General features: G+C 29.0%; 1 protein-coding gene across 2 annotated transcripts; it reads right to left on the bottom strand.

Annotated features, from left to right (window-relative positions):
- Positions 1–132: 132 nt before the first annotated feature.
- LOC119688002 (WD repeat domain phosphoinositide-interacting protein 1) lies at positions 133–26877 on the bottom strand. 2 transcript variants are annotated; one of them, XM_038102598.1, is made up of 5 exons: positions 26438–26877; positions 2133–2869; positions 1605–2063; positions 1325–1537; positions 133–328 (listed from the first exon to the last, which is right to left on the bottom strand). In XM_038102598.1, exons 1-5 carry the CDS (start codon positions 26473–26475, stop codon positions 225–227), a joined length of 1551 nt encoding a protein of 516 aa, XP_037958526.1. In that variant the 5' UTR covers positions 26476–26877; the 3' UTR covers positions 133–224. The 2 variants fall into 2 exon arrangements, with proteins under 2 accessions (XP_037958526.1, XP_037958527.1); XM_038102599.1 differs by having other exon boundaries at positions 133–325.
- Between the last annotated feature and the right edge of the window lie 880 nt (positions 26878–27757).

Genomic DNA, 27757 nt, shown 5'->3' with positions numbered 1-27757 from the left:
TATATATATATATACACATATTTTAAATTATATAAGCTAAAAGGGGGCAGTAAAAAAATTTATTACTTTATGAATTGTATTAATTGAAATATAAATTTATGCTGTTTAATTGTTCAAAATTTCATCGTTAAATTATTAAAATACTTTAGTTTTCTATTTACTTTACAATATTTTGTTTATTTTTTTCTTTTTACATTCATTGATGAAAGTGTGGTTTATTTCTGTCAATCTTTTGCTGCAATCACAACAGGCGGAAACTGTCGTTCATCATAGAGTTTGTTTGGAGTATCGATAGCATCACAGAGTTTACGAAATTTGGCAGAATCTACTAAAATATACAAAGCAATTAATACTGATATTTATAAATGAAACAAAAAAAATTGTGCTAATTAAACATTTTTAAATATAAAACAATTTGCGATAACAGCAATTTCAAGACAATTTGCATACCAAAACAATTATAATTACTTTTTATCAGGGACCGAAAATAACAGTTATTTTAAAATTTTTTATGAAAAAAAGCAGCAACAAAAAGTTGTCTAGACTCATATTTAAGTATATAGTTATCATTCTAACAACTATTATCCTTAATATTATGCATGTTTTTTATATGTGTGAGCATTTTAAAATAAAACTCAAAAAATAATAATTAAATTTGTTTTATATTATATTCCTCAAAAATAATTATTTTATCTGCCTTTTATTTTTTCGCGGAGAAATAACTCTTAAAATTCTGCTTTTTATTTTAAAACGCACAAATAACTGTTACTTTTGCGTTATAAAAATAAAAAAATCATGAATACCTCGCACTGGCTGCCGAATATATTTAAAATGAAAATATAAAATGCATTTTTCATGTAAGGTAGTTGTTTTTGTAATTTCATACAAATCTTATTGAGATGCATAACCTAACCTAAGTGCTAATCATCACTATCAAAACGGACTAAACGAGTAGGTTTTTGGGCTCTTCATAATAGCATCATTGAAACTCTTTTTATGTATTGGTATGTATTATCTATGATTTATGTGTAGATAGTAGAAGTGTCTCTTTTACTATCTAACTGTTATGTTTCTATAATTTTTAAAAGGAATAAGAAAACAAAAATAAATAAATAAAAGAAAGTGAATTAAAATAAATAGCTAATAGATAATATTTGTGCAGATTAAAAAAACAAAGAGAACTGAACACAGACATTATTTTTGATAGGCTTTTGATACTTTTAGAATTAGTAGTATAATTTCAAAAAAAAATAAATTATTTATTAATTTATTGTAATAACTTAAATTAAAAATCGCGCAAGTAAGAATTAAGAATAAATAATACCTGTTAAAGTTGATTCCGTTTGATCTCCCTTCAGAATGCCAGCATATGAATTATCAGGCGCAGGATCTGGATTTTCAATTATTACACTGCTAGCACAAGTTTTTGGTACATCTTTTTGTGCTTGTTTTATTGTACATTTTGTTGATTCCCCAACTGGACTAGTAGGTATACTTGATGTAGGCAATTTCTCTATGCATTCATTTATATTCAGCTCTAGCAGATGAAAATTAAAATTTGTGAATATATATTTTTGTTATTCAACAATTACAATAAAAATTACCAACTACTCCTTCTAACACATTGCGTAAATCATGAACATGCTGCAGTTTACACTGTCCCCCTCGTTCGATATTAAAATCGAAAATATATAAGAAACCATCTTCACACACAATTAAGAGTTTCAATTCTTTTTGTACACGAGCCAAGCCTAACGCATGCTTAAGTCCTGGTTGTGCCAGAACAGCTGTGGCGAAAGCACGATCCTGTGCCAACACATCACTTACTTGGGAGGGTATAAAATACGATGTAACAGCCTTTGATAGATAACCTGACCAACCACATACTTCGGCAGCCATATGAGCGGAACTAGCCTCTTCCGTTTTTGGTTCATTTGTATTTGTATTTACAGTAGTATTTGCGGTTGCAGCTGTAGCATTATCAGTTTTAGAGGTGGCAGGTAAAGTTTTCTCTTCTGCTAGTTTCTGCCCTTTTTTTGAATCGCTTTCATTTGATTTCGTTACTAACAAAAGAGATATGAATAATTTAAAATTAAATAAAAATATAAGCATTAGAACACAACAACACTCACCTCTAATAATACCTTTTTGTTCTGCTATTTCTACAGCCTTTCCATCAATTTTAAATATGTGTACTGTTTCCGTATTGGATGAAGCACATAAATAGTCTCCATTGACTGAGAAAACAAGTGAAGCGATGCGCACACATCGTTTCACACCACGTCGAAATTCTTGTATGCGTTGACCGTTCTTGACACAGAAGACTCGTATCACAGTACCACGTTCTGAGGCAGTTGCCAACAGCGTACCACTTGACGAGAAATTTAATGCTGATAAAGCGGTATCATGTGCACGTATCGTGAGGCCCGGCCGTAATTTATTTGCATTGAAGATACGTAATTCACCAGTTGTGGTACAAATTGGAAATGCTAAATGTGAATGTAATGAAAGTGTGCACAAGCCCAGTTCATTGGGTGCAATATTATCAATGGAATGTAATATTTTCATATCCCGTATATCGTGTATGTGTATACTCTCAGCTAGACAAACCACCAAACGATGACGATTCATGCGCACACATAAAATCTCTGAAGGATAAACGCAATTGCAAATGTTTTGTTTTTTCTTGAAATGCAGCATTTTCAGGCAATTAGGTTTTTGTACGGTGACCAGTACTACCAGCGAACTGTTAAATAGGCGCTCAACCAATCGTATGTTTTCATTGTCCTTGGAAAATATTTCATCGATTTTATCACTGGAACTAATTGAGTAAAGACGAAAACCGACATGGCTGACAATAGAGATTGATCTGCAAAAAAAAAAAAACAAAATGTAGAAAATCATCTTATAATATACTTCAGAATGGAAAAAAATAATAGTACTAATGTAGTTGGAAAATGAATGCAGTCCAGCAAATAGTGAATTAATGCAAATGCGTGGAACTGTCCTCCTTAAAGCCAACATTAGCGACTTAATCTTGCTAAACAAAATTAAAGATTCAGAAAACTCTTAACCTCAAAGTGCAACGCCATCTCAAAACTAAATAAAATACTTAATACTTACTCTGTTAACAAAATCGATTTCAAATTAAACTAATACTGCAGAATATCTTTGGTATAGTACTTCAGGTACTTCAGGTGGTTTAAAAAGTAATGCGGATTATGCTAGGGAAAGGTACGAATCATATTTAATAGAACATTCATTATACTTGAAATCAACAACTAGTATTACCAACAGAGAACGCGTGAGCGATATACTACAGAGATACAGAATCATACCGCGGTAGAAATAAAGCCAAAAGACAACCTTTATATAGTGCTACCGACGTATTGTAACTGAAGTATACTGCAAATAAAATCGTTAAATATAGAGAAATAAATTGTATTTACCTTAGAGTTAATACAGTATCGACTATTGATTATTGTCTGATAACACATAACAGCACCATTGCAAATCTTGTCCAAATCCTTACTATAGCCATTAGCATCAATTCTCACAATATACAATATATGAAGGAACCACAACTCATATCCCAGCTAAAAGGCAGAGAACAACATACACCAAAACCTAGGTAAAAGTTTGGTACGAACATTGATCAACTCCTGTCTGCTTTGGGAGTGTGATAGAGAATTTATAAAACACTTAAGCCAGAAAAGAAATACGCCATAGAATGATGTAATCTCTACTAGTACATAATATTTGAGTAATATATCAGCACAATCCAAAATATATCTTAGATCATAAGGCTTACGATAGAATTTTTAAATCAGAAAACTCTGCTAATATTAAAAAAAAAACATATTGCCAATCTTTAGAAAAGATGATATATGCGACCTATTTATTGTAATTATGTTACAAAGATATACATAGTAGAAAAAGTCTACGGATATTCACAAAATTTTTCTAAAATTACGCATAACTTTTTCAATTTTTACTCAAATTCATTTATATTTCCTAATTTATTTTAACCAAAGAAACAACAATAAAGTTCCAATATTAAAACTAAACAGTTATTCTTTAAAAAAAAAAATTAAACACAATTATATGCAAAAGTAGCAATTTTTGAAGCAGAAAAAGTCTACGGATATTTCTTAATATTTACATTTACCGTTAATTTAAATTCGCTTGCAAGCATAAAAGTATCATTAAATGATATTTAATTATTAGTTGACTTCCTAAAGAGTCTAAAAATTAATCATTTAATAACATTTTTTTATATAAGCAATAAATTTTTACAATATAAAAAAAAGGACGTGAAATTAGTTTTAGTGAGCTACAAATAGCTGTTAAATTTTAGAAAGATGACGTAAGCCAAAGAAAAATTGCTGAAGATATTGGTCGTCAATATTCATCTGTGCAGAGAATTACAAATAACTTCAAAGAGACCAGCATTTCCGTTTCTAAACCTCGCACTCGCCGCTCCTCAATTCTGTTAAATAGAGAAAGACGTAGCATAATCAACCAGGTGAAAGTAAATGCAAGAGTAATAGCCTTCAAACTAGCTGAACATATTGCCGAAATACTTGAAAACAAAATATGTCCTAAAACTGTGCGGAAAATTTTGAAGAAATGCATGTATTATACCCTGATTGCAGGAAAGAAGCCATACATATCCTGATATAATAGAATAAAATGATTAAGCTTTGCAAGAAAGCATATAAATAAACCTATAAAGTTCTGAAAATGAGTTATTTTCTCCGATGAGAGTTAATTTTACATATTTTGAATCAAAGTTAAAAAATTTGTAAGGAGAAAATTATGTACAGCCTATGATAAACAAAACTTTATTTCAACAGTAAAACGTGGTGGTGAAGGCGTAATGATTTAGTGGTGTATAGCAAATAATGGTGCGGTCAGACTTGAATTTGTACAAGATACAATGGAGAAATATGGGTATCTAAATATTCTAAAAACAAATTTGAAAGAAAATGTCAGAATGTTAGGACTTGAGGCAACCTTTTTGTTTCAGCAGGGCAATGACTCTAAACATACAACAGTCATCGTACGGATTTGGATGCTGTACTATGCTCTCAGGCAACTTCAAACACAACCAGAATCACCAGACCTTAGTCCTTTCCACATCTGTGGGTTTATTTGGAAAATAAGATTCGCCAGCATATGTTTTCCAGCAAGGATATAGCAAGAAACGTCATCAAAGAAGAATGGCTAGAAATAAATGCACAGGATACTACAAAGCTAGTTGAGTCCATGCAAAGACGCTTAACAGAGGTTATTAAATGCAGAGGTTATCCCACAGGCTATTAAATTTAAGATTTTTGTGAATTTTATTGTTTTAATGTAGATATTAAGAAATATCCGTAGACTTTTTCTGTTTCAAAAATTGCTACTTTTGCATATAATTGTGTTTAATTTTTTTTTAAAGAATAACTGTTTAGTTTTAATATTGGAACTTTATTGTTGTTTCTTTGGTTAAAATAAATCAGGAAATAAAAATGAATTTGAGTAAAAATTAAAAAAGTTATGCGTAATTTAAGAAAAATTTTGTGAATATCCGTAGACTTTTTCTACTATGTGCATGTCTGTTCTTAATGTAATCACAAAAATGTGAACAATAAAAGATTTTTCCAAAATTTTTTTTACTGCCTGCTTGTAGACTTATGACTCCGACTGTATATACATATAACACATCTCATTAATACCTTGCAGCAATTTTTATTATTTTTAGTGCACAAACGTAGCAAAATCGACGCCTATTTAGAACCTGTTAGGAACCAGCGATCAGATTATCCCCTGGTAATTGATACGATGCTCGCACTGATACGCATATTTAGACAATGCGAAGGTCACATTTTCTGAGCAGCTAATTGAGATTGTTTAAGGTATTATTATTGGCAATTATTATTTATTACTATACTTTGTTCTATTGTGTTATGTGTGTTCTGTGGATTTCAATTCTAAAAAAAACGCTATTCAACAGAACACAAATAATCATGCAAATATTTAAACGACGTAGAAAACTCAAATACGTTACTGTGAACACTACAACTGAAGAGAGTAAGAGTAAGCATAATATAGACTATGTATTGACATTCATGTTTTCGTATTCAAACGAATACGACTTTTGGAACTGAGTAGAATTCTTTCACTCGTCTAATACTCTTTCACACCGCACACACATACACACACACACACACAAAATGAGTTTAGATAAAAAGAACAAAAGAAACAAACTTGTCCCAAGGCAACGCGATTAGCTCATCAAAGGAAACTGATCACACTGCAAACACACTGAACCCATCTTTTTTTCTTCTCTTTGGTTATTTATAATAATAAATAATTCGTTTTGTTTTTGTTTTTATTTTTATTTTGTTTCTATACTCAAACGAACACTAGCGTCAGTAAAAGTGATGACGCAGTGAATCTGAGCACAAAACAGAGAAACGAAAAAATAAATAAATGCGAAAATATATATATGTATGTCCATATATAGGTAACGAGGGCAACTGCCTGTATATGCCGTGGTTAAATTTGATGTTTGCTATTTGTGCTGTAGTTGTTGTTGATTTTACTAATACTATTGTAATTGCGTTTATAATTGCAATATTTTTTTTTTAGTTTTAATGAAACTCTAAGACAGCACAGCTGTTAAATTTGGTTTTGCAGTGGCAGAACGAATTTTTTTGCATTGTACAGTGTTTTAATTATATTTTTTTTATTAAACCAAAGTATAATATAATGCATAGTATAAGCTTATAAAAAACAAAATTCATATTCACATTGGGGAAATACAAATATTATAAGCCAACAATTTCGTCAATTGTTTTCTTCGCAATATTTCGTAGGCTTCGCATAGGAAAATCACACTTAAAAAAAATAACAAAAACAAAAAATTCGTTAACATCATTTGACTATAGCCGTAATTTTTTCTTTCAGAGTAGCAAAAAAATACTCGCAACTTACGAAAGAAAACATGTGAGGCAACAACAATACTCTTAAAATCTTCAGAGTTAGGTTTTACTCGCAAAAATTTTGACGTCTTAAAGTTTTAGTGCGGACAAATTTAAAAATCAGTCTGTTGTGAATGTTCACTGGAAATGTGTTGCAAAATTCCTGTCATCTGTTAAAATCTTATGAGCATTTCATTTACCAAGAAATTTAAATATATAAATAAATAAATAAACTTCTATTATTCAATTTGTTTTCTTTTATTTACATTATTTTAGTATTAAATAAATAAATAATTAATTAATAAATAAATAATTTAGTATTCATAATAAACAACTCTTCCCTGATCACGAGAATATGAAATCAAAAAAAAAAATTTGACATTGCTAAGCTGCAATCACGTTAAAAAGCTAACGCCATTGCGGCTCAATTTCATCTATCTTGACACCACCGCAATCAACAATAAAAATTTCAACCTGAAGATCGTGCAGAAAATGATCGTTGTCAATAAGTATTACTATTGTCTCAGGAAACAATTGAGATGTAAAGCTTACTCACGACCAAAAAATCTTACATTTTATACTTCGTTCAAGTGTTTTTCTATATAACTCCGAAGCTTGGTGTCTATAGAATGATAAAGCCTCACTGCAAGTTCAAGAGAAAAGTGTTTCGCAAGATCTTTAGCGTTTTATTAATTGTCGACAACGCATCTAAATCAATCAGAAATGTATCACAACATTAACGGTTTCACTAACTTAGTTATGTCGTGACATATATAGTTGTTTTATAAGGATGGTAAAGGCGTTACCCTAACAAAGGCGTCAGGACAGGAGTGCTGCATCATACCGAAACTTGAAAACGGGTCGATGTAGGCAATTAAAAAACTAGTATTATATGCACTTTATCTATATATTTCCACTTATCATTATTTAAGTAAATATAAGGTCTGCTCCACGAGCTACTCGTAGTAAAACTCAAGTAACAGAACACAAGTAAAGTACAAACTGATAGTGTAACACAAATAAAGTGCCAAATTATACTCTTTACACAGATTTTCATGGAACAGCTTTGTGTAAGGTCTGCTAAGAACACCAGTGCCCCACAAATACACAATACAAAAATTTAAATTCAAACCAAAACAGCTGATTCACACATCACACAAATTTTACTTGAAATAAAATGTACGAATAAAGTCTGTGTAACATTTTCAAATTTCGACAGGGATGTTACGCTCTCTCAAATGCTCTCATTTATTCGAAAATTTGCTGGTGGAACGCGCTTGTGTATAAACAGTGTTACTCAAAGTAACTACAAGTAGTTCGAGAAAAAGACCTATTTTGATAGTAATGGACATTGAATTATTGTAATAATTGTGCAAATAAAGTCAAGCGACAACACTTGTTTATAAGCCCAAAGATTTTTTTATCTCAAGCAAATGTACAATACAACTACATAATTTAACTGTCAGTATTAATTTATCTTCATTCACAATAATAATTTTTTAAATAGGTTTCCTCTATTGCCGGCAGGGCCAATTATTACGTGAGCCTAAAATTGGCTCATATTGAAGAGCTGCTCATCAACGTGAGCCTTCAATTTGCTCATATTGAAGAACTGCTCATGAGGTCCCACGACCCGAGAGCTCAACTGTTCAATAAAAAGCGATTTATTTTTGATTAGTTTATTTTCAAATTTTCCGAAACACAATATACTCTTGAATTAATATAAAACGACTAATTAAGTAAACGTACAAAATTCAGATAAATAGTGGCACGTGCCAAATTGTGCAAAGAAAACAACAACAACAATGCCATATATTTTTCATATTTTAGCATGCAACACCTTCTTGTAAACAACGCATGAGGCTCAGCTGTGCGCAGAATGAGCCGAAAAGAGCCGCTCATGCGTACGCAAATACGAAATACGAACTCTGATTGCCAGTGTGAACAGGTGAATTATGTTGTTTGATTGATACTTTCTTACTTCATCATGCAAACAGTCAACCAAGTTTGCATACTTCGTATAATTCCTATATAGTATATTTCGATGAAGAGAATGCAATTTTTTTTTTTAAAAACATGTTTCTTCTTGAGCTTTTTTTTCCCTCTTACAACAAACAATACCAAAAATTACCCGCTAATATTACAAAAGAAAGCTACCCCGTGAACGAAAAAATATTATGTTTCAAGGACAAACTTACCATAATTAGCCATTGCTGAGTTCACAACTTTTTGTTGATTTGTTATATAAATTTTATAATTAATTTATTTATTTTTATAAACTTATGCAGCACATCTGCTTGCATGAAGACTGATCGGCTAAGATGTACAACTTTTTTTACATAAATATACATATATGTATGTAGGTTTTTTATATGAAATGTTCTGGATAATTGAAACGATATGAAGCAGTGTAAGAGGCATTAAAGCTTTGGTTAAAGGTTGTAAGGATGGAAATTTTGTAATAATTTCCAACCTACATAAATTTAGTAACACCACCACTTTGAACAAAATACGTGAAGTAATCTGTAATTAGGAGGAAACATTTTAATAATAAATACAAAAAGGTATATGAATAAAAATAACAATATAACATACCTTCATTATTTTTCCACATAAATTTATTTAAATTAATAAATAATAATTTATTTATAAATTATTTATTATTTTATTTATAAATAATTCAACCATAAAAATAAAAACACGAGCACCGCCGCTTTTTATAAAAATGTAAACAAACATTTACAAACGTCAAAAACGTCAGAATGCAATTCGCTGCAAAAAGATGCACAAGGAAGCTTTTGTGCAAAAGTGTTAAAGTGCATTAAGTTCAATTAAGATCAACTCAAAGCTTTGTTACTTTACACAAAAAGTTCAAGAGTATGCGTGTAAAAGACGGCGCAATTTTCTAAGAATGGAGTGAGTCTTGTATGACCACTCGGTGGCATTGTATGTCAACATATAAAATAAATAAATATTTAAAAAATGTCTGACACAGTGGCGGTTTTAAGCCTAGTTGTATAAATTACTAAAATATATATATAATTGTGTACAAGTGCATGGGCGGTTTTAAGTCAAGACACTTAGACACTATTGTATAGATATTCCATAACCGAACAAGGAAATATATTTTTTTTTATATATACACTAACCCTTCTGTCCCTAACAGGTACGCCGAGAGTGGACAATCATACGAAGGTGCCAACCACGAAAGCAAACTAGAGATCATCGCGAACGCCAAAGAAACAATTACCGGATCCAGCTTGTCACCTGGGAAAGAATCTAAAGTTCATATCTACTTATCTTTAACTAACTTTTGTTTTTTTTTTTAATACGATTATAAAGAAATCTGAATATTTTATTAAAATCCACTTTGAAGTACATAATCAATGCCAGGTTATATCTAATTGCGTTTAATTAAATTCATTTTTTTTAATTATCATCTTAATGAATTAATTTTATTTTAAATAAATCTACATTTAAAATTTAACACACAATCTTTTATTTGAGAAGTCTTGTTCTTGTGAATACAAATTTATTGTAACGACTCCTGGAAACGGCTGAGGTTACCCCGGCAAAGGAAATAACGAAACGGAGAATCCGTGTCGTTACAAGGTGCATCCACACCAAAACGAACGCTTGCGAACGAACGAATATTCGCAGGTAATCGTACCTGCGAAAGTTCTTTCGAACGAATATTCGCAGGTAATCGTACGTGCGAAAGTTCTTTCGTTCGCAAGTCTTCGCTTTGGTGTGGATGCACCTTAAGATAAAGGCAAATTCTTCTAGTGCATATTTTTACCGTTTATGTCGAACAGTGGAAAAAGAAACGTGCTGAAATTGTCAACACAAACTGATGCAATTCAATTTCTATTTTATAACGTAAAATTCACAAATCACGACTATGTATATTCGCACATGAACTTATATAAATATTCACGCAACACTATATAATATATAAAGCTATATGCACATAATAAAAATAACCATTTTCAACAACTATTTTCTCTTCGACAAGGGTAAAAGATAATAGTACAGTAAATAATGAGGTAAATAGTATATTAAAATGATGATTATTACACAATCCATTTAAAATTATTACGGTAAATGTAAGATGACCCTATATTGTGCATACGACTTTTCTAATATATTTATTCTATTTACATTTACACATTTACACACATTTTTATTTAAAAAAGAAAAGGTTTTGGTAGAGCCTTTCACCTATCAAAACGAACGATTGATTACATTTTTATTTATTTTTTTTGTTGAAAAAATCTTAATTTCTTTATTCGGTTTTATTTGGGATTTCTTGACTTTGTTTTTATTTCATAAACACGATTTCTCATCTGTGACTGCAGTATCTTCTTTCGCGTTTCAAGCTGCGCTACTAGAAGTTAAAATAAATAACCTTGATAGGGCTCCAGAGATTTACTTAACAAAATAAATAAATATATTGACAAAATGACAGAAGAAGAATAACAAAAATAATAAACGAACTATAAAATTAGTTTAGCATATCAAAGAAATAAATATATGTAAATTAATTACATACATACATATGTATGTGTATATTTCAAAAGACATACCAGTAGCTATATCGTCTTATACATAGGGAAACAAATGCTATAAGAAATATAATAAGCAAATATTTTCTTTCATTTTTGAATTTTATAAAAAGTGATTTGCTTAAAGAAGAAAAAATTAACAACAATTTCCTTTGTCTAGAAAGAATCTAGAATCTCTTGATGGTCCACTTGGGCAAAAGCTCTAAGGATTTAAGAGCAAACTGTCACATCTTATAGCATTTATTATGTTTGGTTTATATTACAATAAACAATTTTAAAGAGAAAAAGCTATTGCAAGAAAGAGTAGAAGTAGTAGAGGAGAAGTGAAACGCTATTATAAATTCTACTAGTAACAAGTTTCCTAAGTACTACTCTAGGAATAATGTTATCACATACATAACATATAGGTATATAAGGAAATATCAATATAACAAACATTATTCAGCAAATACAGTGAGACCCCGCTCAACGCGGTTTCGGTTTAACTCTTTTTTAATTCAACCCGAACATTTAAGCAGATGGAGAAGAGAAGCAATCAATAAGAGAATCTAGAAAAACCACAATATCATGAATGCTGCAGAAAACATAAACCTTTCTTGGAATGAGATAACAGAAACATCTTTGAAAAGAGTAGTATGTAAGAACATTTGACCAGATTTAAGTAAGAGAGATGACATTGGACATTCTGTTGATATGGATAAAATAATGGAAGAAATAGTGTACTTAGCGAAACAAACCGGTTTAGATGAGGTAAATATGGAAGACGTTGAAGAAATAGTTCAAGAAGCGGCTCAAGAAATTAACTGAGCAATAAGAAAACAAAAATATTGATAGTAATGATTTCGAAGTAAAGCAAAAAGAACACTCGATGACGTTTGTAGAAAGGAGTTTGACCACTTTAACTGAAATTATGGACCAATTTGTTGAAAATAATTCAAATTTTAACAGAACTTTAAAAGCAAGACGGGGTGCTATAGACGCTTTATCCACTTATCAACAACTTCTTACAGAACGTAAAAGGAAAACCGCAAACTACATTAGATGCCTTCTTGACAAAAAAGCAAAAAATTCGAAACACAGAATAGACTGAATGATCTGACTGACTTACAATTTTTTTTTTTTATATATATTCTTTTACATTGTTTTTATTTTTGTAAAAAATAAATATTTGGTTTTATTATTATAAAAAAAACAATTATTAAATTAAATACCTAAGCAATTTTCTATCAATCTTCCCTTAACCCCATTATTTGCATGTTAAGATAGCCTCATTTAGCGCGGTTTCGCATTACGCTCTATTTTGATGGAGCGTATTCTACGCATTAAGCGGGGTCTTACTGTATGAATTAAATACCTGAGGAAAAAACTAAAAATGATATGATATTGGCTTAAATAGCTCATTATTTTTATATTAATTAGATAGGATCCAGGGCCCGTTACAATTATATTTAAAAAAAATAAAAATACACTAATAAATCTTACTTGTCTTTTCAAAATAAAACTACAAAAAATAGTAATTAAATTTGCTTTATATTATATTTTTCAAAAATAATTATTTTAATAATTAGTATGTGCATTTTATGTATGTGCACATAATAACGCATTCTATACAAATTGCTTTTTATTTTAAAATGCAAAAATAATTATTGTTTTTGCCTTAAAAATATAATAATCTAGAATAACTATTATTTTTCAAACACAAAAATAACTCCTTGTGTGTAACTTATTTTTGAAATCCAAAAATAACTTGCACGTCGGATTATTTATTTTTAGAAAGCGCAAACTAATTTGGCGTTTACACTGGACAAAAATGGTCATTTCAAATGAGTCATTTGAAAGTGTTTACATTCGTTGTAAATCATTTGGTCTCATTTCAAACAGCTAATTTTTCAACTTGCCTATTGATTTGATATTTGGCCTGTGCCAAAAAATGTTGGATGAAGGTTAAATATACCTCGAAGCCTTACAATATAAACTCAAAACTTATTTTTAGCTTTGATTAAGTAATTTTTGGAAAGTAGAAGTTCCAAAAAGAGGTGCATCGTTTTCAAGAAAATGCAACCCCCCAACATTTTTTTAATTTGTTTTGTATATATGTATGTCAAAAACAGTTTCTCATTGTCAAACTGCCATAAAATGCTTTTATTTAGGGTATGTTCAATGTATTCATTTGCATTTGAAACACATTTGGAACTCATTCTAACCTCGTTGGAACTCATTTATACAGAATGAGATTCAATGAATCTCATTTGCGCTTAAAATTTTGTATGCAAAAATGAATCATTTGCTTCTCATTTTTCACTTTCGACCAAAATGAGCCACTTGAGGCCAGTGTAAAAGCCATATAAAACGATTTTGTGCGCGTTGTAGTTGTTTTTGTAATCTCATACACAATGAATGAATGAAATGCTTTGTGCATTTAAAGAGTTAGTTTTGTCCTTATACTTAATAAGTATTGTAATTATAAATTCGATCTTATTTTTTTAAATATGATTTATGAATTGTGTTTAATTTATAAATGTTTAATAAATTTCATAAATTGTATTTTTATTAAATATAAATAGCTATATGAATTGATTGTAAACAAATAAAATCGGTTATTAAGAAAATCGATTTGGCAGTACTGGTACAATGATTTTAATCGTGACCAAAGTTCTCTCATACGCAGAGGAAGCTCGTGAAGGTCGTCCAAAATCAGTTTTTCTGCTAGAAAACATTAATGATGTGCAAAACCTGATAATACAAGATCATCATGCGACATACTGTGAAATTGAGGTTTTGGTGAGACCCTAAGTCGTATAAAATATTGCACGATCATTAAGTCGTATAAAATATTGCACGTGAGAAAGGTTTGTTCTCGTTGGGTCCCCTATCATTTAACAAAATCTGAAACAGACGCTCGTGTCGATTGGTGCACACAAATACTCTAGACGTACAATGGCGGTACTTTAAAAGCTGTATATAAGATTGTAACAGGTGACCAATCATGGATATATACGTAAACAACGTAAACAGCAGTCGACTGTATGGGTCTTTTAAGATGAACCAAATCCAACAAAATTTGTTTGTGTTTAAAGCACTTCAAAAAAAATGGTCGCTTGTATTTTTCGGGAAAACTGGTGATGTGGCAACCATACGAGTATCAAACAAGCGCCGTCGGATCATTCTCCATCAAGACAATATGAGTGCTCACACACCTCATCTAACAACCGACTATTGGAACATTCAAAAAATCGAATTAATGGGTCATCCGCTGTACAGTCCTGATTTGGCACCCAATGACTTTTTCTTGTTCCCGAACGTCAAGAATAAGTTGCGCTAATCGCATTTTTATCGGCGAAAGAAACAGACGCAGTTGTTGCATTTATAAATCATGTTTTGGAAATGTCTGAAGTAGATTGGAAAAATGCTTTGACAAATGGTTCGAGCGCATGCAAAAGTGCATTAAACATAAAGGAGAATACTTTGAGAAACAATATTTTTTCATTATTAGGCTCAATATAAATAGTGACCATCGTATTCTTTAAAGAAAATACATATTCACTTTTCTTAATGTTTTTTTTTTCTGTTTCATGTTTTCCGGTGGTAAGTTCTTTTTGAAGTGTTCGTTTTCCTTGTGACACAGCTGTCTATCTTAAAATAGGCATATGCTTGTCTGGAACGAGAAGTATTAAATTTATACGGGTTCATATTTTAAGTTATAAATGTCTAAGTTATGAGTGTCTTCATGTCTACCTAAGCATTCAATTAAAAATTATTGCAATAATGATTTCAAATAATATCATTATAATTTTCTTTATCTTTTAAAAATATTTTTTCTGAAGTTCTTGATAATAATTACTTACTTTTTTAGACAGTCACAGACCAATAATAAGTCAAAACCTAATAAATGTGAAAAAATTTATATCAAAACATTTGTTGAAATAAAAAAATAAAACCGAAAGTTCTAATCAGTAAAAATTTTTTTGTGAAGAGGTGAACGGCCCAAAGTTTCTTCATTGAAATGTTAAAAATTTTAAAGTTCAAGGTCAAGGCTTATGATATTTAGAAAATTGAAAAATAAAAGCAAATAATATAGACTCGTTTATAATAAGATGAGTGGAATAAACCCACTATCCGTATTTATTGTTCCACACAGTTTTATAGTAAGACTCGATTTAATTGACACTTTTACTTTCTCTTCTGCATTTTTTCATATTATTATTCATATTTTTTTATAAAGTTAATAAATTATTTTTTGTTTTTATAAAGCTTTAAGTTAATTTGTGATTTTTACTTTAGTATTCTATATTAATGTTTTAAGAATACAACACCATTAAGTACAATCGTTATATACTATGAAATCAAATGGTATCTCTTTTATACGTATTATTTATTTTATATGAACTTAGGGATATTTTCAGTCTCTGGCCTAATGATTGAAGTAAATAATGAGAAATATTAATTTTATATGGCGTTTACACTAACTGAAAATGACTCATTTCAAATGAGTCATTTGAGAGTGTTGACATTCATTGTAATTCATTTGTTCTCATTTCAAACAGCTGATTTTTCAACTTGCCTGTTGATTTAATATTTGGCCTGTGCCAAAAAATGTTGGATGAAGGTTAAATATACCTTCAAACCTAACAATATAAACTGAAAAATATTTTTAGCTTTGATTAAGTACTTTTTGGAAAGTAGAAGTTCCAAAAATGGGGTGCATCGTTTTGAAGGAAATCGTTAGAACACATTTATACAGAATAAGATCCAATGGATCTTATTTGCGTTTTGCTCTTTTCTTTTTTTGACTCCACTTAAATGTCATCACAACAAAAAGCGTTTCGTCCCACATTTGAGAAATTATTAAAAACAAATATAATGAGTACATGAATTTATAATGGGGCCCCCCTAAATTCGGGGGCCCGAAAGCGTTGCTTCCAGTCGCTTCCCTGTGTGTGAGGTGAAAAAAAAATATTTAGATCAAAAGAATAATTAAGATCAAAAGAATAAGTATTATAACACCTTGTTTCTTAACAACGATAGTTGGCAATTGTTCTTTATATAGTAGTCATAGAAAGTGTATTGGTTTATTTATTGACAATTGAGAGAAGATTATTTACCCGAAAATAAGAAACTATAAAACTAATGAAACTAAGCTCATTCAAAATATTTTATAATTATTTCATATTCTTATTATAGCTGCAAAAATATGGATAGTACATTTTTAATTTAAGTACAAGATTTTCCTTATAAAAAATGTAAAAACAGTGCAAATAATATTATATGATATGTTATTTTAAATTAAACATTCACGTATATAACATTTGAGTTTAAAAATCCATCACTTTTTCTCTGTACTAGTATTTAGTTTTAACAACAGTATAATGTTATTAACTTTAAACGTCATCAAACACAAAAAACATTGAAAAATTAAAAAAAATTTTTAAGCACATACTCAAGATTTATTATCGCCTTAAAATTATGGGTCATTCACCGAAAAAAATATATACATTCGATTTTGTTTTAAATTAAAATGCGCATGAATTTTCACTTCAAAGAGGATGTCAACGTTAAGATAAGTTTAATATTCTTATAAACAAAAGACATCACAATTTTATAATATGTATTATAATATGAAGCTGCAAGCAAAGAACATAGTCCATATTTAACTCTTCAAGTAGTCAAAGCAATGTAAAAATCTGCAATCCTTCACTAACTGTTATGTATCGGGTATTTTTCCAGATGCGTGAAAGCTATTGATATCGATAACTATGGTTTTATGGTTGAGAATGTCAAACTGTGTTGATATTTCTGTTAATTAAGGTTTGACAATTCATCATTATTGAAAAAAACAGATCTGTTCGCGAAGTTTATAGACCAATTCATCTATTTTACAGTCAACATAATGGCTACGTCAATAAGTAAAATTGCCGTATATAAAGCGAAGATCCTTGAACCGTTAACGAATCACCATTATATCCATTAAAATTAACTGTTTGGTGCGGTTTACACGATGGCGACATCATCGGTCCTATCGGTTCGATAGAAATAAGGAAAGAGCTGCTGTGTAATCGTTTTAAAAATATTCGGCAGCCAGTGCGAGTTATTCATGATTTTTATATTTATAACGCAAAAGAAACAGCTATTTGTGCGTTTTAAAATAAAAAGCAGAATTTTAAGAGTTATTTCTGCGCGGAAAAATAAAAAGCACATAAAATAATTATTTTTGAGAAATAAATTTGAAAGCAAATTTAACTACTATTTTTTGAGTTTTATTTTAAAATGCGAATGATAATAGTTAAAAAGTGATTTTTAATATTTTTATGGTAACTGTTACGGTCCCAGTTTTGCTCTAAAGTACTGTCAAGAAACACTAAAGTAAATGAATAACTTTTTAATATACAACAAAATTTATTGACGTATATACATAAAGCAAAAGCACATATAAAAAAATTTAACTAATTATTTAACTAATTTAATATTAAAAACGCATATTATCGCAATATAAGAAAAGATGTCATCTCTGGCTTTGCCGGAGCTTACACATTCTTCGAATTCATATTAAATCTCTTAAAAAATCTTTTAGGAATATAAGTTACTTCGATTTAAAAGCAACACACTCCTTAGGTGCCACATAAAAAAGTGAAAGTAATACAGAATTAAAATAAATAAAATATCAAGATGCATAAAATGCAAAATTTTTAAAATTAGAGAATTGCCTCATCAGCGTCTTTATATTTGAATTACTTGTTCGATGTATATGATTTATAGCCAATCTTGTTGAACAGCAGTTCGAAACCATATAATTGAGATAATATCAGACGCTTTTGGGCTAACGCAAATTTATTAACGAGTGCTCTTTTAGGTAGAAGAATATTTAGATTAGATTATATAGTCTTATAAACTAATTGAACTCAAAACAGTTTTATAATACTTAAAACTAATTGTGATAGCTCGATGTTGGTTAATGTTTCGCACCAAGTAAAACTTTAAGAGATCTTATAGCATTTATTATTTTCTACGTCCGTATTTTCATCTGTCTACGTGAAGAAAGAAATGACAACTCACAAACGCTATGTGAATATAGGTTCTACTAAATCCCTACGTTTATAAAAATCTTCATATTCTTGCCTGATTTAACGATTAATTGATAACAATTAGTAAAAAGGTATCGCTTATGTTTACACATGTATGTACATAGATGCTAACATAATATTAAATAAATTATGGAGCCAATGATTGCCTTGCTTTTGGATTGCCTTGCTCTTGAAAATTCTGAAAAAAAACGATAACTCGCAGTTTTGAATGCATAAAATTGATGTAATTAAATTTAAAATTGAAACTCCGTCGTTTATGTCTTTATGTATGTGAAAATAGTTGCAACTCCGATTTTTCAAAGACCAAGAAAGGAGAGACTTTATTTTTTCAATTAGTAATATCAAAAGAAACACTTGAAGATGAATAGTTAAATAAATTCTTGACAGGGTCAAATTAAATTTTTTGAAGACTATGAGTTCTTATCACGGATTTTGAAGTAACAGTTGGTGACTTAGAAGGGAATACATCTTCACAGAGTCATTTTTATTCTAATAGAATATTTTACATACATACGTAGATATTTGTGAAACGAATATTTATATTCAATAAATAAACACTCACTATTGTCCTTGGTAGGGAAACCGGTCTAGAAGATCATAGTTTCTTGAATATATCAGAAAAACCCATGCTGCATCCGTGCTATATATTTTTGTAGATTTAGTCGTGAAGTTCCAAAATTTTATTTTAAACAAAAAATTTTAAATATTCATTTTAAAAATATGTATTTCGTACTATGTGCTTCAGTATAGAAATGAATTATTCTCTAACGTTGTAATACAAATAACTCTTTTAGGGAACCATCATTAGTCAAACTTATAAAAATAAAAATATAGGTCATCAAACCCTAAATCTAATCTCATTTTCCTAGATTATGTTCCTAGATTAGGTTCCATACATAAGAAAGAATAAATCATGCAACAAATATTGCCTCTACGAACAGAATAGTATTGAAATTTAACAATTAAAAATAAAAATATAATTAATTAATTAATTCAATTATTCTACAGCTGTTTTATGATTTCGTTCTAATATAAACACAGCAAGTAAAATTGTTAATAAAAACTTTCATAGTAAAAGTAACAAAACTCCAGAAAAATATGCGAACATTAAAGTCAAGTACAGCTTTGGGTCAAGTTGGTTGAGGTGCGCTGACTCTGAGCTTCAAATTTGGCAGGACTCGAGTTCAATTCTTGGTTCTTGCAGTCTGAAAAATAATTATTTACGAATAATTAAATATAAGAATCATGTCCAAGACCACTGATGATGGATATTTGATAATATCGAAACAGGTGTATGGTCAGCCAAAAATTCAATTAATTAAAATAATATAAAATGAATTTTTGTTGTTGTCGTTTATTCTTTTGAAATAATAAAAAAAATTAAATAATACTATTAAATGTTAATATTTAATTTATTATCTACTTAAAACTATATACATATGTACATAATTTCTGTAATAAAATATATTGATTCCATTTTTACGCGGTTTTCATTAGTTTGCGAAATATTTCGCATTTACGCGGTTTTCATTACTTTGCGAAATGTTTTCTTAAAAAAATTAGTAATGTTTAGTTTTTTGTTAATTATTTAATCTAATCAACACTGACACTGACATTATTGCGCACAAGTTTGTTTAAATATATATTCTCATTTTTTGTTTATAAGTATTTTTTTACACTTTTACAGATGCGTCATCAGATCTTGTTTTTGTTTTGTTTTGTTTTGTTTTTATTCATATTTGTAATATTTGTAAATAACAATCAAATATCAACTTTTATTATTGAATGTCGATTTAATGAAATTTTTTGTTATTGTAAAATCAAACTGTAAACGTAAATTGTTTACAAAAATTAGTGACATATTAAAATTAATGAAATACTTTTTATTCCAAAAGTCCACATAATTTTTACTACATAACCAACAAAATATTCCAGAGAAATAATTAACAATTATACCTTAAATTATAGGTTAAAATACCTTTATACAGAACCAAATTGCTACGTCAGTCATACGTAATCTTTGAACTCTGAAAGATCTTATACACTGTTGTTTGATCATCATAACTTTTTGAAAAAAAAAATAGAAACCATTTTTTGAAGTAATAAAATTTTTTTTTACAAAATCTGAAGTACATACTTTTTATAGTGTTTTGTGTTCAGTAATAACATACATATGTGACTCCAAACGTTGAGATGTATGTATTTATCAAAAAAAAAAACTAACTTCTTTATATGATGAACCCTTCTTCTGGACCCTTCTACATTGGTCCAGAGCCCTACTGCGGGGTAACAAATAGCTTCACAAATATCTTATTACGTTCACGGCAGAAACAATATCTACTTGAACACTGGAAAGCCCAAACAGGCATGCGGCAGTGCAGAAGATTCATTGATTTTGAACACATCAAAGTTGATGCCATCCTTGGCCTTAGCAGAGACGATATTAAAATCTACACTGAACTTCTTACAGGACACTGTAGACTTAATCACCACATGAAGATTATAGGTGCAGTAGAAAATGATTCCTGTCGACTCTCTCATGAGGAGAAGGAAACATCAGAACAAATTCTATCCAAATGCCCAGCAGCGGTAAGACGTAGACTCGACTAACTTGAAAGCGGAATCTTAGTCCCAAATCGAATAAGTAAAATTAAGCTTACAGCAGCCTTTAGGTGCACAATAGATCTTTTAGGTCAGAGGGCATTCATAGCCTATTATTTAATAATAATAATAATATGATAAATAGTTTTTTGTATTATCATATAGATTTTGATTACTATAATTATACATACATATACAACCTACTGCAATAGATTATTCACTGCTGCTTTCCAAAGTTTTGTATTTTAGTAATATATACACATAACATATATATATATATGTAGAGATTATATTACAACTATTGTAGAACATAACAATTAAATACCATCTGATTAGAACGCTCAATTGGAACTCTTATCTAAAAATTGCATAGGACCTGTCTTAAAGTCCTACTATTTAACGAATAGTCAATATACTAAATAAAAGTAGATGTTGGCTTAAAAAATTAACTAAGTGTAAAGAGCTTGAGATAGAAAAGTTTTTCAAAAATTCTTTATTTTGTTGGAAATAAATGTTTTCATTGTCTAAAGAAGAAAAAGGGATGTTTTAAACTATGCATACAAAAATAATTTCTAAGCTCAATATATTTAAAACTATAAATAATTAACTAACAAAAAATCATAATTTCTAGATATTACTTTTTACACTTCCACTAGTAAGCAAAACTCGAAAATAATAAAAACAAGATACAACATCTAGTGTAATCCGATTGGACTTATACAACGAGGGATTATCTGTATCCCTAAAGTCATTTATTGGGGAAATAATGGATTTCTTTTTACTATACCTAATGTCATAGTCTTGAAAAGCACTCCAGTGGCAAGCTGTAATTATTTTCAAAATAAAAGCAGAACTCTTAACTTGTTATAAGACCAGCGTACTCTCGAACCATGAACTTCAATGAACTTTAAATGCATATTTATATATATACCTTGTGATCAAAAAAGAACTTTAATTTTTAATTCTTAAATTCCCGCGCTTATCCAATCGGTAAATTTTTCTTATTTTCACGCTGGCAACACTATTATACACATTCTGTCAAAGTTGTACGATTAGTTTTTGTTTGGCGTCTATATAAAGAAGTTGAAAAATTTTCGTGTGGCCAATTGGATACCGATTGGATAAGTGCGGGAATTCAAAAATAGGCCTCTCGTTCTTTTTTGATCAGAAGGTACATATGTATATACTAGGGTGCACAGCACCAGCGTTATATTCATACATCGTCTTTCATATTGAACAATTTTTGAATACTTTTACTATTCTCTGAAAGAAACATCAAATTTTATTCTAGTTTGAAGTTCTTAAAAAAATTTGATGTTTCTTCTAGAGTTTGTTAAAAGCACATATGTACATATTGTTGAGTATGAAAGAGTACGTATAAAAATAACGTTTGTCCTTCTTCATGTAATCCCAATATTAAACATTATTTTTTGATACAAATCAAATAAAAATGACATGACATTGCATGATAACGATAAAATAATAATGACCCGGCACATATGTATATATATATATAAACAACTTTAAAGCTTAGAGCCTTAACATTTGACCGATTTTTTGTTTGGAAAACTAGCTGTTGAAAAAACGAAAACGTGCTTCTTTCTCTTAATCACTTACTTCTAACTTAAGTAAAGTATAATCTATATTGTTTATAGTCTTCTCGTTTTATTTGTACTTCAAAAATAGAACCAAATACTTCACTGACTATGGTGATATATGCTGTTTGCAGATATTGAACATTGGCATCAAAGCCACTTCTCAATATAAAATATGAAATGCTTTTGATGCTTTAATACCTTAGTGTTATTAGTGTCAGCTGAATCCAATGAATCTAAGTATATTCAGTCTGGTGAAGGCTATCAAAATATTAAAATCTTACATTTCTGTTTATATAAAGATTAGAAGCGCATAATCTTTACAAGAAAAGCGCGATATGTTATTTACAACGACTTTTAACTGTAAGTCTATTTTACATGACTGAACACACATACATACACATGTGTATAGTTATATCGATTTCCATCTTAAGCTTTATAAGGTTTTATAAATTCTAATCCACACTAAGTGGAACACACATGAGCCAGAGATCTATTATAGACATGATATGCATTAATTAAAATTTTTAGAATATTTTATCTATGCATGTATAAAGCAACCAGTATATATAAATTATAATTTATTAAAATATTTGGCAAACAACATATAACTATTTTAACACTAATCGATTACAATTTGTCATCTACATCTACGAGTTACATCCACGTCAATCTTCAATTTATACTGAGGAATGTTTCCTATCTCTGTTTCCTTCGTTAAGACACAAAATATTTAAAAACATATATTTAAAATTTCTAATATACAATATAAAATAAAACTCTTCTGCGTTAATTCGATTTAAAAAACATACCATTTTTGAGATGTAATAGATTTGTATGTTTCAGTGCTTGTTTGTACAGTATTAAAATATTTAAATGACATCATTTGTATTTTAAAAGAAACACTAAATTTTTTTAAGCAATTTATTAAAATAATATGTGTTACTAGAAAAATTCAAAAACAAAAAAAAAAAAAAAATAAAAATACACCCAACAACAACATAACCAAATCAATAATAATAATACTAATAATAATAATTAATAAAAATATTAAAATGAGACAAAATTGAACAAAGCATAATACAATAATAATAATAATAAAAAACAATAACAAAAAAACACACTTCGTAGAAGATAAAGTTGATTATATTGCATCAACTCTTGCTTCTGCCATTTTGTACTCCCCCCACTAAGCCTCTCGATATCTGTACTACGTTTTATAGTTATGAAAATAGCAAAATATTTAAATTAATTATAATTTAAAATTAACCTCAAGTTGAGCTTTTCAAGTACGAAAAGTCACAACAATGGTATGTACCTATATGGTATATATTAGTTGGCCAAGCAGTACACATATTTCAACTAATAGAATACAGTCAAAATTGTGTCTTAATGCACCACTTCTACATTCTACATATAAAATATAATTGGTATTCAGACGAGCTTAGCAACTCGGTAACCTGGTGAAGTGATAAAGCTCTATGAATATTCGCTCTTGTGAAGTCACAGCGTTACCTAGTCACCAAGTTTAATCACTTTTTTGGTATTCTGTAAAATATCAGCTGATTTTTACATATTGTTGAGAAATATTGTACAAAATTTATATTTAACATAATTTGAAATTTAAAATGCTTACCAAGTTCCAAGTTATCGAATTACCGAATTACCGAGTTAAATTATTTCACTGTCTTCTCAGTTTTACAATAGGTCAGTTTCATATGGAATAATTAACTTATACAAAATAATGTCTTTGGTTATCTTATAATATTTTTTAAATACTTTTCTAATTTATATTATTAGATACAAAACATACGGTTAATTGTCCTATAGTGTATAGAGAACTCACCTAACTCACCTAGTCGTCTGGCCGAAATTAGGTGTTTTTATTGAACAGTATTGTGCAGCTAAATTTGCTTGCTAGGATATAAATATTTCAACAAAAGTTCTTAGTGTTTTTTAGTAAGCCGACAGTTGCACGAAATCATATTATAAAAGGCATTACAAACTCAAAAAGTACTATACCAAGTATGAATATATGTACATATATTATTAAAAATCCACGACTATTGGGCAATAAAAAATAGTTCTGGGCAGTACCTAGTTAAGTATACAATGTATACAACATATACATATATTATATAAATAGTGTTTTAAAAAAGAACCAGTTTACATTTTTGAAAATTGAAATTAAATTACATTTAAATAATAAATAACAAAACAAATTAAATGTTTAAAAAATTGTAGAAAAATTTGATGTGTAATGGCAAGCGACGACATCGATCGCTGACAGCGGACGATGCTGTGTAAGAGGCGCTGTATTTATCGTTGCACGTCCAAAATCACATTAAAAATTTATTAAATTTGGTTGCAAGTACTTTAAAAATATTACGGGAAAAAAAATCCCGTTGCACAGCGCGACATACTAGCGACTAAGTGCAAATGATAATTTGGATGAAATAAGTTGTGAATTATAATTCTGTTACACGATCGGGGTTTTCCCCTTTGAGCGAAACAAAAACAAATTTTATGTACTTTGTTTCATTTGTTACATTCAATAAGCGTTCCTCAGTTATATTAAAAACATGATTGTTTTCTAATTCATTTTTAAAATACAGTGTTTTAAAAATTTAAAACAGTGTTGGATGAAATAAGCTGGGAGCCACTGTATATGTAAGTAAATATTTATAATAATATAATACCTGGACTATTCCACTCCAAACAATAACTTTTTATCTTACATTTTAAAATATGGATATTTTAGTTAGTTAAGTGACAAAATTAGAAAGCAATAACTAATTAAGGTCGTGTGCGAGTTAGGCTAAGTTGATGCTAAACCAAATGGGAGATTTTTTGGGATTTTTTGCACTGCACACATTTAGCCATTTATCAACACGTATCGACACATCACTACATTATCGGCTCATCTTAGAATTTCCCTTATTTAGAACGCAACTTAGCCTAACTCGCACACGTCCTAAGTATCAACATCTCAGACAAGAATCAATGCGTTAAATTTACCGCACATCCTTTAAATAATGCAAAATAATAGGAATACACAAGTTGTGTAAACAGTTACTTGACAGTCTAAAAATGACACATGATTTGTTTTTGTTGTAGATTTCATTTATTTTACAACAAACTACTAAATGTTTTTTATATTTACATTCTTAATATAATAATTATTGAAAATTGATTACCAAAAATATTTACATATATTTAAACAAAAATCAGTATTATTATACCAATTAGTATAATAATACAAAACACTTTAAACATTATTTCACTCATACAAAATGCGTAAAAAACACGCTGTCAGTAAAGGGTTAAACTAACTCAGCAAAAACAAAGCGTACTCGACTCCTCCAGCAATTTTGCTTTTACATATTATTTTAGAGTTTCGTGCTGACCTTCTTTTTCGAATTATTTTATTATCATAATGTCTTTCTACTATTTTTGTTTGCAGTACAAAAACAGCATTGGCTTATTTTATTGTTTTTATTTTCCAAGGTAATTTTAATAAAAAAAAAATTGTTTTGCATACAAACAACATAAAGCAGTATTGGTTTTGTTTCTTTTGTCTTATTTCTTTCTTGATTTTTTAGTAATGAAAATACTTCTCTTTAACTTACGTAAAATCCTGATTGAAATTCACTAGATATCCTGCCATGTTCGTCCTTTGTTTTTGCGATATTTGTTTGTAGAATCAAAACTTCTGCTGTCTTTATAAAATTACTAAAAATTTTTACTTTCAATTTATATTTATTTCTGTATATGTATATATTTATTATTTATATATGTTAATATTTGTGTGCCCAAAAAATTTGTTTATTTGTACTCTTTATTTTGTTTAATTATTTTTAACTCGAAATCTTTGTTTTCGTAATTTGTGTATCAAAAATATTCGATTTCACTCTTTGTTATTTTTTCTATTGTATTTCCACACAAATTTTTTCGCGTTTCTAAGCTCAATTGCTTCCACTTAGTTTATTGTTTCTGTACGATTAACAAATTTGACTTATATTTGCTTGCTTCACTCTTTCATTTTCTGCTTTGTTTTTATACTACTTTTTCTGTATTCCAACAGCTGTTTCCTATATTGATTTATGTGCGCAGATAGTGCTACCAAAATCACATTCGCAGTGTTGTGTTTGGTATTGAAACAGAGGCACAAATCATAAATATTTTTATTAAAATTGCATATGTATGTGTTCCAAGTATTAATGAAAGTATTTTATTTAAAAATATATAACCGTTTTTGTTTTAATGTATGTAATATTTACTATTATAATTTACTATTATAATCACATAATATTTTCAAGTAAAAATCTAGTAAATTTATAAATGAAAATGAAATCATATGGTCTCTGAGAAAAGCAATTCAGACATGAAGTTCTCAACTAAAATCTAATAAATCAAATGTTTTTATTGCTACTGACTGTTTTGTTAGTATTACGAAACAATATTTCTTAAATTTTATATTATTTTTTTTAATTAATATTAGTTTTAATTAACATATAACTACGAATTTTTTGTTTTTATTTCTCAATACTATCTGTGAAATAATTTAAATGTTATGAGAAGAATTACAACTAATAAACGATCTTTTATTATGTTAGCCAAAATTTTTTCTTTCATAGTAGCAAAAAATACTCGCTACTTACGAAAGAAACCATGTGAAGCAATAGCAATGCTCTTAAAATCTTTAAAGTTAAGTTTTACTCGCAAAAAGTTTTACGTCTTAAGTTTACATACTAGAATTTGTTGTATTGTTAATTAGTAAATGAAATGTCCATATAATTTTACTGGACGACTGCAATTTTGTAAGATATTTTCAGTGAGCATTCACAATAGACTGATTTATGATTTTGGCTAGACTAATATTGAAGTCGTAACTCTAAGGATTTTGAAAGTATTGTTGTTGATTCACATGTTTTCCTTCGAAAGTTGCG

Source organism: Teleopsis dalmanni, chromosome X (genome assembly GCF_002237135.1).
Source record: "Teleopsis dalmanni isolate 2A chromosome X, ASM223713v2, whole genome shotgun sequence".
Classification (NCBI taxonomy): domain Eukaryota; kingdom Metazoa; phylum Arthropoda; class Insecta; order Diptera; family Diopsidae; genus Teleopsis; species Teleopsis dalmanni.
This window is presented reverse-complemented; position numbering and strand designations above follow the sequence as displayed.